General features: G+C 36.8%; 1 protein-coding gene across 1 annotated transcript in view; it reads left to right on the forward strand.

Moving 5' to 3' along the window:
* The window catches only part of evc (Ellis van Creveld protein), a 16,158-nt gene extending 2,739 nt beyond the window's left edge, over positions 1–13,419 (forward strand). The window contains exons 2-19 of the mRNA XM_015394375.1: positions 75–164; positions 3,183–3,409; positions 3,492–3,576; positions 3,656–3,754; positions 3,849–3,977; positions 4,064–4,225; positions 5,233–5,449; positions 7,060–7,208; positions 7,318–7,416; positions 8,777–8,989; positions 9,107–9,216; positions 9,290–9,491; positions 10,947–11,171; positions 11,262–11,397; positions 11,568–11,670; positions 11,945–12,071; positions 12,172–12,268; positions 13,238–13,419. Coding sequence (XP_015249861.1) covers positions 75–164; positions 3,183–3,409; positions 3,492–3,576; positions 3,656–3,754; positions 3,849–3,977; positions 4,064–4,225; positions 5,233–5,449; positions 7,060–7,208; positions 7,318–7,416; positions 8,777–8,989; positions 9,107–9,216; positions 9,290–9,491; positions 10,947–11,171; positions 11,262–11,397; positions 11,568–11,670; positions 11,945–12,071; positions 12,172–12,268; positions 13,238–13,371 — 2,604 coding nt within the window. The 3' untranslated portion in view covers positions 13,372–13,419. The remainder of the gene's footprint in view (positions 1–74; positions 165–3,182; positions 3,410–3,491; positions 3,577–3,655; positions 3,755–3,848; positions 3,978–4,063; positions 4,226–5,232; positions 5,450–7,059; positions 7,209–7,317; positions 7,417–8,776; positions 8,990–9,106; positions 9,217–9,289; positions 9,492–10,946; positions 11,172–11,261; positions 11,398–11,567; positions 11,671–11,944; positions 12,072–12,171; positions 12,269–13,237) is intronic.
* Positions 13,420–13,492: the final 73 nt, after the last annotated feature.

Genomic DNA, 13,492 nt, shown 5'->3' on the forward strand with positions numbered 1-13,492 from the left:
CATCTTTGGTTCATAGCTAGGATAAATATCAATATTGTTAGCCTCCCCTTTTACCCTGTTGTGTTATTTTTGAGCAGGAAAAGAAGTGGGCTCCTATGAACAGTGACGTGGCTGCATTTGCATCTAGAGCCAAAGTGGTTTACCCCATCAACCAGAAATACAGAGTAAGTCCAACACTTCTAAAGGGCTGTCAAGTTTAGATCTGAGCTTGGAGTAAGATTTGAAGGCACTGACACCAAAATCATTACTTTAAATCATAGATAAACAGAGTAATTTGAAACATTGTCTAATCTCTTTAATGACATTATTTGATATGCAGATGAAACGAGGCTTTAATCATATTCCCAAATGTGTTTGATACCAACAAATAATTTTACATCCAATGAAATTCTGTCTGGTGTTAGCAATATGATGCAATACGTTTGTGTTAATAAATCTAATGAGTTTTTTTTTTAAATGTACAAAATAATTTAACTATCAGCTGTTCTTCAAACTAGCTCCTTAGGACTGATTGGCATCTTTAGGTGTTTTAAAAAGCAGTGTTGTATTTTAATTGGGGGCTCTAATTTATAACTTCTTAAAATAAAAAAATGCCATTATATTGGCAGTTAATTGTCAACATCTGTGCTTTGAATATCAATTTAATAGTTATAGCTAAATTAATTTATTGTCAATAGCAAAGTATATGTTTCATACATTTTTATTATTACCCATCTAGTTTAAATTTCAATTTTTAAAGTTCACCAAAGAAGCTTTATTACAATTGCTCTGTATGATCAATATAATGAACTTTGAATTATTTATTTGCCAGGAAATCTTATTTTAACTGAGCATTTCCATGTCACCGAGGTGGTTAATGAGTGCAAATACCTTGGAATCTTGATGACTCCCTTACCGTTTAGCCTCATTGAAAATGTTGTTAAAAAAATGTAACTTGGCTTTTTCTTTCAAAATAAAATTGGTTTTCATTTGAAGCAAAAAAAAAAAAAAGCGCCTTGTTAGTCACAGCTAATTTTTTTTCTTTTTTAGATCATGGAGACTTGCTTTACATGAATGCTTTAGCTCAATGTCTCCATAAGATTGACTCTGTTTATCGTGTGTCTTTGAGGTTCATAACAAACTGTAGAGCCGTCACTATGGCAGGCTGTTTTAACATTCATTAGATTGTCTGAATATGTACGTATGTCAGAAATCTCAAATGCATTACTTACTAATCAAAATGAACATTTCAGACATCTGAAATAAAATTCTTCATATCTAAAATGAACATTTCCAATATCTTAAATGTAATTATTATCATATAAGAATTGTATGTAATTCTTCCATGAAATAATTTTCAAAGGATGTCATGTTTCCCATTCATGAGTGTTTGGCCTTTACTTCCAGAGATCTAAATTAACATTGTTCCCATCTAAAATAAATTTCCCAGATTGCTTAAACTGTATGAAATAAAATTTAAGTTCTCCACAATTAAGTTACTACTAATCATAAATTCAGCATCAAAAATTAATATATTCTAGATATCCAGAAATTCAATTCTTGTCATCAAAAATGTATTTTTTTGTAGTAGAATATCATTACAGATATCAGCTACCTATTATATAACTAGTTAAATTAGAATCCTAGATATCTGAATTTTAATAATGCCTATCAAAAAAACAGTTTTAGATACTTACAAACATATTTTGACTAACTTTCAAAAGAATGATGGGACCCTGTTTTAACATAAAATAGGCTGGCTAGGACTAAAACATAGTCACAATTACAATGCTCCTAGTAAGAATTGTATTATCATCATCAGTAGTTGCATTTCTGCCGGTTGACATTGTTAGGTAATCTGGAAATAAATATGTACCAGTAAGAACTAGATTTTAGATATCTACGAATCTTTACTTATTTTAAGTGGCTGTTTTAACATATTTTCTTGACTGGACATGTGTTTCAGATATCTTTAATAGTATTTTTCCTATCTAAAATTAACTTTTATGATATCTGAAATGTAATACTTACTAGTACAAATGACGTCACACTTCCCATTTCATGTGTATTGGGCGGTTACTTTCAGATATTCGGAATTATATTTCTTCTGTTTAAAATGAACAAAAATGAATTTCAGATCTCTGTACTCCAATTGTCACTCATAATTTTTATTTCCCATCAAACCTGTGCATTTACTTCTTGATATGCATGATCTAAAATGACTGTATTATGAAAAGTATCCAAATTTGAATAAGATAATCAATTTTATAGTCTTCAGTGCAATGAGGTATCAATATTTTAGTATCACTCTATACATGCAATTGTTTAAGAGTGAGAAATTACAATTGTGCTGTGTGAGCGTGTGCACTTGATGAAATGCACGTTCCACGCGATCAATGCGGGAGAGTTGAGAGCCCTGCTTCTAGCTGCAATGTTAAGGAGGGTTATTTGATCTGCTGGGACCAAATATATATCCTTTTGCCTTACATTTAATATAGCCTACTATTTAAAAAAAAAACATTGCTTAACAGTGGCTGCAGCTGGTAATATTTGGAAAAATTTGTTCTATAAAGAATTGGTTCAAATGGACTCAATGCAAATGAACACTGCACTTTTCAGATGTGTACTTGTAAATAAAAGCCCAAATCCATTCATTAGATAGAGACAGACAGACATACTTTATTCTGGACTTATGGTGAAATAAATAAATAAAATAAGAATAAAACAATAAATGTAAAAAAAAAAAAAAAAGACAGAGCAAAAAACAAAAAAAGCAAGCACCAATTATCAATTATACATTAAGGAGCTTTAAGGAGATAGGAATAACAGTCTCAACAACTCAGATTGGTATCAGAATGCACTACCTGTGGTGTCAGTAAGTGACAACATAATTTCATTGCCAGATGCATTTATCCTACAGATAAAATTATACATGAATTTTCATAAAACAGCATGTAAGGAATTGACTCTTGCTGTGGCAAACATCTCACTTGCACTATTCCATCTGGGCCATTTCAAAATAACTTTTTTTTCTTTTCACTTTATGTTTTTCTTTTCTTGTTGCATAAAATCACAATAAAATACATAATAGTACGGGGTTGTGTGGAAAAAGTGCCAGATTTATGAATGGCTTTGCAAGGCAGGATTTTCATTTCAAAGCCCGTTCATCATGTTTGTTTTGCTTTTATTTTTGTAACCATCAGCCGTTAGCAGACGGCGCTTCAAACCCATCCCTTCACGAACATTCAAAGCTGCCGCCGATGCCTAATGAGTCCTCCTCCTCCTCCTCCTCTGAGGGAGGGTCTCTGGACCAAGAACAGGACAACAATGACAGCAGTCAGTTCATCTCCAACATGGAGCTCCCCAGGAGTCTGCAGAACCAGAGTTTCACCAGAGTCTTCCACTTCCCCCACACCCTGACACAAAGCGGGTAGGAGCCACGGGCCTTCTGAAGGTTTAGCTTTAACAAGACTGACCTTCTTATAACCTCCGCCCACCTGTTGTTGTTTCAGCTTTGAAGGCAGGATCAGCCTTTACTGTTTGGCCTTGCAGGAAATAGAACAGAACAGCTCTGATCTCCAGGAAGAGAAGTATCTGGTGAGTTGGTGATGGGCGATAAATCAGGCAGCATATGGAACTATATCTGAACCTTTTGTTTGACTTTGTTTCTTTTTAGATTTTCCTACAGATGCTTAGGATTATATTTAGTTCTCGGTTTCCTAAAGATAAAAATGATGCAGACTTCGCCAAGAACACACTTTTGATGCACGAACAGGTACAAACAGATGCTTAGTGTACTGCAGTTTATAAGAATAGACATCCCTTTAATTAATATTTTTTTTCTGTATGAATTCACTGATTGTTTTAAGAAAGTGAATGAGTTGAGGAAATCATCTACTTCATGCCAAACCGCCAAAGAGGCGCCTCATGATGCCTCCTGTTCATTGGAAGAGTTTGAGAGAGCTCAAAAAGATCTGCTTGAACGCAGCCTTCAAGCGGTAATAAAAAACCTGATAACCAAAACGTGCATATCTACTCGGTAAGATACTTAATTACAGGCTTTTTTATTATTTTGGCTCCACAGTCCAAAAGTTTCAGCTCCCAGTTGGAGGATTTGTGCCAGCTTCTCCTGCGGAGGAAAGACGGTTTCTATTCTGAAGAAGCGCAGGAGGACATCCTCTCTGTCGTTCAGACTCTCCTGTCAGAAGAGGAGCACCTGATTATGTTACAGGAAGCCGATTTGAAGGTAAAGCTGGTTTCTTTTTTTTGTCACCATGTTAATTTTATTATCTTTTTATGGATACAGCCTTAAATTATTTATCCTTTTTGATCTGTTTATATTTTTTTACACCACATCCTTACACTTTGTTCAAAAACATAAAACTTTGTTGTAATATTTTGAGAGAACCTAATAAAAAGTAGTGCACAGTTAGGAAGTGGAAGTGGAGATTAAAAATACTTCCATCAATTTTGTGAAAATACAAATCTGAAAAGTGTGGCATGCATTTGCCCAACAGAGTCAATACTAATAGAAACCCCGTGCAATTGCACAGGTGAAAATAGTAAAATAGTAATTTTGAAAGGATTTTTTTAATGTTTTCCAATATTGCAGAATTCTGTTACACAGTAAAGAGTTAAAATTAAAACAATTATACTTTACATGTGGAAGTTTTTGAGCTTTAATTCTATTGCAATATATCATTAATTGCAGTTGACTTTTCATTATTTAGCTGTTCCGAAGGTCAGTTGGTGGTAATATAGGGGAGAGAGGGGTATGAAAACTTTTTTTTTTTGTTGCAAATCTAGGTGGGCCCAGCAAAAAAAAAAAATGGAAACAATGAGCTTAGCATGTGTCTCCAACCTGCTCTATTCAGTCTTAGCCATGTTCCCCGAATCTCAGCAGCTCCTCCACAGCTGCCATCTCTGCATTTGCATTTGTTTTGGGTCTCGGCAGTTTTTTTGTCCAAGCAGTCAGTTTTGGTGGAATGCAATATTTTGGTTGGCTTCTAGCCAAATTATTTTTTTCCATGTGATCAAGATCTTGCTCTGTGAAAAGATTCTGATTTTTCTGGTAAAATATTTTAATTCCATTTCATATCAGATGGGTGATATTTTGCTGGGAATTCAGAATAAACACCAATATAATATAACTGACTCATTTCTGTAATATGACCAAATGAGATACAGTTGAAGGGTGTAGAGAACATTTGTGAAGCAATGTATTTTTAAATTATTCTTTTAAATATTTTTCAGAGAACTTTGGACAAGTTGCTGTGGTGGGAGGAGATGTCAGCGCTTGTTCAGTCCCAGCCCGCCCTGCTGAGGTGGGAGGTGACTCTAAGACTGGGTTTGATTTCTACAAGCGTGGAGCAGCTCACCAGTGCCGGAAACCTGAGGTCTGACGCCAAGGAAAGGATCCTCTCAGAGATTCAATCCGCTCTGACTGAAGGGCTTCAGCAAAGCACAGAGGGTAAGACACTTTAAGACATTAAATTTCTCTTTTACTCCTTTCCCACTGGTCAGAAAACCTGTCTAAATCTGGGAACAATCAGCTTTTCGCGGCAGTGGGAACAACTCACTGACCCGTGTCCATCAGGGTCAAACAACTCGGCAAGCGACCTGTGTTAAAATCACCTCTGCTCTGACAAGCATGCTGTGGGAACACCAGACCCGGGTTGAGTCGCTGAATTACCCGACACCATTAAACGCAACGTACGGACGTTAACACACTACGCCATTCGCTTCTGAACTAACAAGCCGAAACAACTTTGCTTACATTCGATAAACATGATGCTGCACTGCTAAGAATTCAGACAGATAAAAGAGTGAAATAATAAAAAAAATGCTCTGGCTCCCATCCATGTTGCTCTGCAGTATTTACTTCCCTGATTTTTGTCACAGTGGTGACATAATCAACACTAACCCAGCATGATGGTGTTGGAGGTCAGACCCAGCTTTTTTGCCAAATGTTGATTGTTAGCAGGTCGACGCATGTTTGAAAAACACACGCCAACCCGCTAATTTCAGTGGGGAAAAAAAGGCTATAGAGGAGAGGCTCTGGTTAAACAAAAAAAAAAAAAAAATGTACAAAATATAAATGTATCAGCGGATGTGTTTCTCAGCTCCTTTCGGCACTCAGCCTATTTTACAAACTTTTCAAACATATATATATATTTTCTGTTGTGGAGTTTGGAAGCTGAGGCCGAGGCAATTTTTGCAAAAATACAGATTTATTTTATGTCCATGGACGGAGTGAAAAGCTCCGACTGGTTCAGGCTCAGCACATACATTTATACAACTACTCCCAACACACACACAGCCTCCCAGGGGAACCAACCCATCCCTGAATACAAAAACCTCACACACGAACATGTGGAGGAAAACATCTTCAGTTTATCAAGGACATACATTTTTCACTCGTCGGATAAAAAAATTTCACAACAGCTATCTTTTTTTCACGCCATTAGGGAGTCTTAATCACCTTGAAAGGCATGTATCTATACATCTCTCTTGTCTAGAGTGAGGAGGCAACCGCTCTCCGCCATTCTGACTCCCAACTCCCCACATAACTTAACTCCAGCATAGAGACAGGTACACAATTACTCCTGTTTGGCCAATGAAAAGCACAGTCTAATATTTCATCTCACACTGTGATTCCTCCTTAACTAATTTAATGAGGCCAGGTTATTTGAAAATAGCACACAGTATCATTCATAATAGTGTCTTCCAAAATCTCAATCAGACTCTTGCAGCCTAAACCTGTCCTGAAGCTCTTACACATCTTCAAAGAAATGATAAAATGTTGAATCAAAATCTGTATTTAAAGCTGATACATTTTAACACATACTTATTCTTCCACTTACACTCAGTGAAGATTTATGAATGATGGGGGTAGTCGCATTAGATGGAGGAGTGGAGAAGCTTTCACTAATCACTTCATTAAAAGGAACACTGCACCACTAATAAAACCTAGATTTATTGAACGCCTGTTAAAGCCAGTCAGTTCATTATCATTTATTGTTTGTTTTTAATCTGCAACTGTTTTTTGAATAATCTTTAATCTTTCTTTTTATGCTACAGAATGCACAAAGAAAACAAAGGAGCTGGTGACCGAAAAGTGCCGCAAAAAGGAGTCCAAGAAGAGGAAACTGGAGAGGAGTCAGAAGAATGAGAGGAGTGCAGCTCTGGAGCTGAGTCAGACTCGCTGTGACCTGCAGGAGCAAACCTCTGTTAGAACACTTTACTTGTTTCCAGGGTTATAGTTATCTACGGGAAGCTCTACTCACCTGCATTTATTATTACCTGTTGTAGCTCAGTCTGTGCCATTTCTCATCTAAGGTCTATCAGGAGCTGCTGATGAGACACAGGAAGCAGATCTCTGACTTGGAGATGCAGCAGGACAACAAAACCGTAGAGAGTCTCTGCAACCTTTGGAAGGTAAAAAAACATAATGCATTCAGAGTTTTTCTGGAGATGCAGTGTTGACCCATAATCTGTGTGTCCTGCTGCTTTGCCAGGTTATCTAACAGCAGCTCTTTGCGGTGCAGTAGTTAGTGTTACAAGGAGAAAATTGAAAGTTATGAAGATATTATGCAGGAAACTTTCCTGCAAAGCCATGTCGGCTTTTAGTTCAGATAGTTACAAACTATGCCAAGATTTTGGAGGGTTTGGTTGAGTTTCCAGGTATTTTTTAGAGCCGCAACTAATGATTATTTTGCTAATTTATTAATCTGTCATGTTTTTTTTTTTATTTTTTATTAATTGATTAATAATTAGATAGCTAAAAGTTAATTAATGAAGATTTCTTACTGAATTAAATCAGGTGAAACGAACATATTTTACAATTTTGTTAGGATTACTGCTCTTAGATCCTTAACTGCTATACGCCTGTCTGTTGTCCCTTCTGCCCGTCTCACCACCATGGGGAGCAGAGCATTCAGCCACTGTGTTAAGTTGATCGCTCTGTCTGCTAAAGGCATGTTTCATAGTCTCTATACTCCAGCTAACGACTCATTTATTACCAAATTAGTTGACGATTCTTTCATTAATTGACTAATTGAATTAATTTTTTCAAACTGGCTAAACAACCTGCTTTAGCAGATGACAGGAACACTTTCTGTTTTACCTTTCTTTTCTGTTTGATTGCTTCTTCCTTGCAGTTAGTTAATTCTTGAAAGCATAGTGCTGATTTAAGATTCTACAGACAGGTTAAAATGGGCAAACTACTTGTTTTCTCTTTGTGCTAAAACATAAGAAAAACACAGTTTTGCAGCAGCTGCACTCTGCTGCAAACAGTGTGACATCACCCCCTGCTTTTCAACATGAAATGGAATCGCATGGCAGCCAAGCCACCAGTAAATACTTTGAATGGGTTTAATAGAAGCTTATCTTTAAGACAGTTTAAACTAGGCAACAGTCAGTATCAGCAGTTCAGAGCTAGTTTTATAAATCAGCTGCAAGTTTTCCATTGGTGCATTCTTAAAGTTTTTCAAACTGATATAAATACTTTGAGGTTAATAGGTTAATATGAAATTGCATGATGTAAATTAAAACAGTAAAAGGAAAAATACCTCCTTATGTTAATTTTTCAGTAGATTCGGATATTTTTAAAACAACAGATTAAAGAAAGGTTCTAAATTAGATTCTTAATGTTAGTCTTTTTATGTGATTTCAATGTTAATGTTTTTTTGTAACCCTTCGTCTATCTAAACCAGTTTACCTACATGTTACTCATATGCACATACAGTTTATAGTGTTTATTTCTATATAAAACTGATATAAAACTCTGTGTCTCCAGAAACTCCGGGCCTGCTGGTCGAACAGGCTGGCTGAAATAGCCAAAGACATCTTTCTGGCTTCGGTTCCTACTCAGATGAACCTCACAGCCGAACGCTGTGAAAATCTATGGCTGGATGTGGAGCAGGAACTGGCTGATGAGCTGCAGCAGGCAGAGAGCAGCACCAGGCAGCAGCTGGAGCACATCAGGACGGAGCTGGAGAAGGATCAGCAGGTAGACTGCTGCAAATATCTTGCATCTGGATGGTGATGAACACAATAAAGATCTAGTTTGGTGTTTCTATTACAACAAACTCCTTCAGTGTTCCAACATCAGCCTGTCATGTTGTAGGTGTGGATCGATGGGATGGCTCTGAGGCAGGCCTGTCTAAAACATCTGGCTGAACAGCAAATGAAAATCGTCAGAGCTATGGTAGCCAGACAGAGCTACACTCTAAGCAGGTAAACTTGAAAACTTTGGGGTTCAAATCAATTTTGTTGCATCAGAAAATAAAGTTGATGATTTTTTTCTCAGTGACATAGGGCGGCTGATAGAAAAGAAGCATGAGCACCTCTTGCTGCTGGTGCAGAGGTCCTTTGTGGTCAGGCACTTCAGTTTACATATGCTGAAGGAGATGAGGATGTCCAAACTTAAGCTGCTCTCTCAGAACGATTTCAGAGCTCTGATGTTGGAAGATGCCAATAAAACACAACTCTGTGTTGATTCAAATCTCAAGGTAGGAACATTGATTTGTTAATGAATTGATTGAATAAAGCATTATAAGGATTGTATTGAATTAGATGTGTGGGGTGAAAAGCCAACCCAAAGTGAAACAAGAACTGTACATTCTTTTTTTTTAATAATTTATTCCCAACAACCAATCTACCAAAATGATCCTAATCCTAAGTGTTTGTATAAAAGCTTACAGCCTTAACTGGATTTTGTAAGCCAGTCTGTTTTAAATCATACCTACAAAATAAGAAAGGTTGCAGATTTTGAGGCCAACTTCAGATCACAAGTTTTGCCTTCTTAACAATCCATTATATATGTTGGATTTAAATAATTAAAAACACACGAAGTCTTCAGAGCTGTTAATATAAACTCAAATAAAATGCATGACACTATATTTGATTTCCTCCTTCACCAAATAATAGTTAACATTTAGGTTTTTGGGATTTTTTTTGACAAGATAGATTTAAACAAATAGAAGATGTTAAGAATTTAAGAAAGTTCTGATTTGGAGACTTTTGGGAAGTTTTCAATCCATTCATAGATTTATTACAATCATACAGGAGCCAATAGAAGCTTTTCTGTTCGAAATAAATTATTTATGTATTTCAGTGCAAGAGATGATGTAACAATATGTGCGTGAGGGGAAGAGGAAAATTATGTTGGACTCTTACGTAGATATATAGTAAGATTTAAAAAAGACTTCCAGCATTATCCCGGATGTTGTATAATAGATTTACTTACTATGATTTACTATGTTCAGCTTTCTGTTGTTTTTTTTAAGTCTAGATAAAATATGTGCCTGCCTGAATAATAGGCTCCCATGGCTCTGTAGAAAACAGCCTCTTTCTTTTACCTTTTTACCTACTATTGACTTTCAAAAAAAGTTCAAAAAAAACAATCCGCTGGACTTTGTTTCCAAGTTTGAATACGTTTGGCTTCCCATTCAGGAAGCTTTTCCAATTCAAAATGTCAGAATTAGCGTTATGTTCGAGGCTTTATTGAGTAGCCCAAAAATAAAGCCTAGGTTTGGCTTAGAAAACATGCAAATTGAACCTGACGAACTGGTCGGCCCCTTATAAATGGGCAGTCGTTTGGGTTTTTTGTTAGCCTGCAATGCCGGATACTGGTTCATGCCTCTGACAGGGGGGGGTCGTTGGTGGGAATTGTTGGCCTGGCTGAACAGGCGAGATATTCAGGTCCCCTGTTGACTTATTCACCGAACCCCTGCACCTTAATATCTGTGTCTCCATTCCTCATTTACAGCTTCTTCACTGTAGTGTTTTCACCCGAGTGTGGTAGCACATGCTGTGTTCACTGATCAGGCTTCTTATTTCTCAGTCTGCTGTCTCCAGTTAACTTCCTGATGCTTCTCTATGTGAATCATTTGAACTGCCTACTTGTGCAAATGCTTCTTTAGGAATGAGGCATTCTGCTGATGGCCCTTATTTTACCCATGCAGAATAGCAGGGCCAGCCTTGCAGAGAGGCACCTGGGTCCAGAAAGCCAGCTTCTGGGAAACAACCTCCAACAGGAGTTCTTGTCAGAACTGGAATCAGCCATGGAGATTCTTCAGAGCCATTCACAGCTGCTGCTAGGCAACACCCTCAGCCACTCTATCCATCACAGGATGGAGGTCATGCCCAAACAGTCACTGACCTCTCCTAAATATGATGCTAATCTGAAAGTAAGAACTCATTTGACAATCTTGATTGAAGAGAGTGATAAATCCTTAACATATTCAGTGTTTTCATGTTTACTTTTTTTCCTACTCTAGCAACACCTAAAAGAAGCTGCAGCAGAGAGCGTCTATTTAACCAAAGATTCTCTCAGTGCAATCGTTCGAATCTATTACTCTGACCTACGGGACATTTCCAGTAATCTACAGCCCTATCAGTTAAACTTAAACCAGGGTAATATTATATTTACTATTTGCTAAGCAACCCACAATGCTTCCTGACCTAAATGTTCGGATATCTTTGTATTTCAGAGGATTTTCTGCTTTTGTGTGCCAACTACATAATGTTATAATGCCTTTATTAGGGTGATAAGAGTGACCAATTGATTTTACAACCATTTTTAGAAAGAAATCAAAGGCAAGATGCCAGCAGCCATCTGAGCAGAGCTTTGCTGAGAGAACTGATGAACTGGGGCAAGAGACCCGCCTCCACTGAGCTTCAAGAAAGGTACAGAATCCTGCAGAGGAGTTCCTCTGTGATTCTATTAAACTGATCATTAGTTTGGATTTCATTCAAATGCTATGCAATCGAGCTAAATCTTAACATAGAATCACCTCTGAAATACATTCAAGTTCATTGGAATTATAGGCATCCATTGAAAATCATTGAATATTTTGGAAGCACTGTGAAAAAGTTCACAGCAGCAGCCATTTTAAGCAGACTAGGTTGACTAAATAGGAATAGTTCATCATTTGTGTCTTTTTTTTATGATATGTGGTAGGGTTGTACTGAATAAACAAAAGCTGCTGGAGCAAAGTGATCTGGATCAGGAGATGGTGTATGAGGAGCTGAGGAGGAAAAAAGTGGCCCAGGACCAAACCATGGAGAGGGTTAAAGCCCAGTTAGTGGTGGGTGTTCTGCTGCACATCAGCGTTTCTAGGCAGGCGACTGAATCTTTTCATGCTGCACCTATCTTTACTGAGATCAATGTGTCTCTGAATCCAATAGGAGGCAGAAGAGAGCTTTATAAGTGAGCTGGCAGCTATGGCTCGCATTTCTGTCCATAATGCAGACCTGAACTCCAGCAGTGAAGAAGACAATGCAGGTAAGTAGACCCTGCCTAGGGATGTGGGAATTTAAGGCCATTCTGACACTTAGCTACTTAGAAACAAACTGAGAAAGCTTTGTTTAAAACGCAACATAAACAATATTTATGAAAATGGAGGTAAACTTTGAGTCACTATTTGAGGCTTGTTCACACCCTTAATAAATAAAGAGAATAAAGGGTCAATTCTTTTTTTTTTTTTTGCAATTGAATGTTCAAAACCATTTTTTTAACATAGCAATTCTTAATTGTTAAAAAAATAAGGTTTTAATATCTTGCAGAAAATTAAAACAGTCCAAGAGTGAGGTAAGTTCCAGGTAAAAATTTCCTCCCATTGGTCTGATTTTTTAAATTGAGGTTGGTGTGATATTTTTTCTCCTTTTGTCATTTTTATCATCAAAATGGAGGAACGAGAAGCAGTATCCCTCCAAAATATCTTAAAGATATACATCACTTAGACCAATGTCAGAATAATAGAGATCAATTGTATTGATCATTCCGTAGTTCCCAATCATTAGAACACTTGATAATGGTTTAGCTTTTTCTTAAACACTCCTTGAAATAGTAAAGGCAGTTTAACATTCCCCTTGAATATTGCAGAAGTTTGTTGTCCTCCATAATCAACTAAATCACTTGAGTTGTGCTTACCCTTAGATATAGAAAGATAAATAACAGAAATGTGAAACAAGAACTAAACACACTGGATCAATTACTAAGGCTAGAAACCATCATGTCTTCAGAGCAATGTTATTTGGACATTTTTGTACACATACTTTCCAGAGCTGCCAATATTTAGTAAACAAACATCAATTTTTAAAGAAAATGATTCTAATTCCTGATTGACATATTTGTTTTTATGGTTTGAATCTGTTTTTATCTAGTATTATTTAAACACCTGAAGTTCAGATATCAAGGGATGAACCTCTCAGTATTTTCTGTCCTTTTGAAAATGTTTTCATTTTTTAACAGGGGAACAAAGCGCCACGATTCTGGACCTCCTGGCCCTGAACCCAGCATTAGATCCAGCTTTGAATCCATCTCTAACTCCACTGTTTGCCACTCCTACGGTCAAATCAAATTCAAAGAAGAAAGGAGGGAGATAATCTAAGCTGAAATCTATACACAATAATCAGAGTATTTATTTTTTTATGTAAAACTGGACTGAATTGTTATTTTACACTTTTTTTCCCTACCATGAAACGATTAAAGTCAAATATGATAAAG

The sequence above is a fragment of the Cyprinodon variegatus genome, unplaced genomic scaffold, assembly GCF_000732505.1.
Source record: "Cyprinodon variegatus isolate N-32 unplaced genomic scaffold, C_variegatus-1.0 Scaffold682, whole genome shotgun sequence".
NCBI lineage: Eukaryota > Metazoa > Chordata > Actinopteri > Cyprinodontiformes > Cyprinodontidae > Cyprinodon > Cyprinodon variegatus.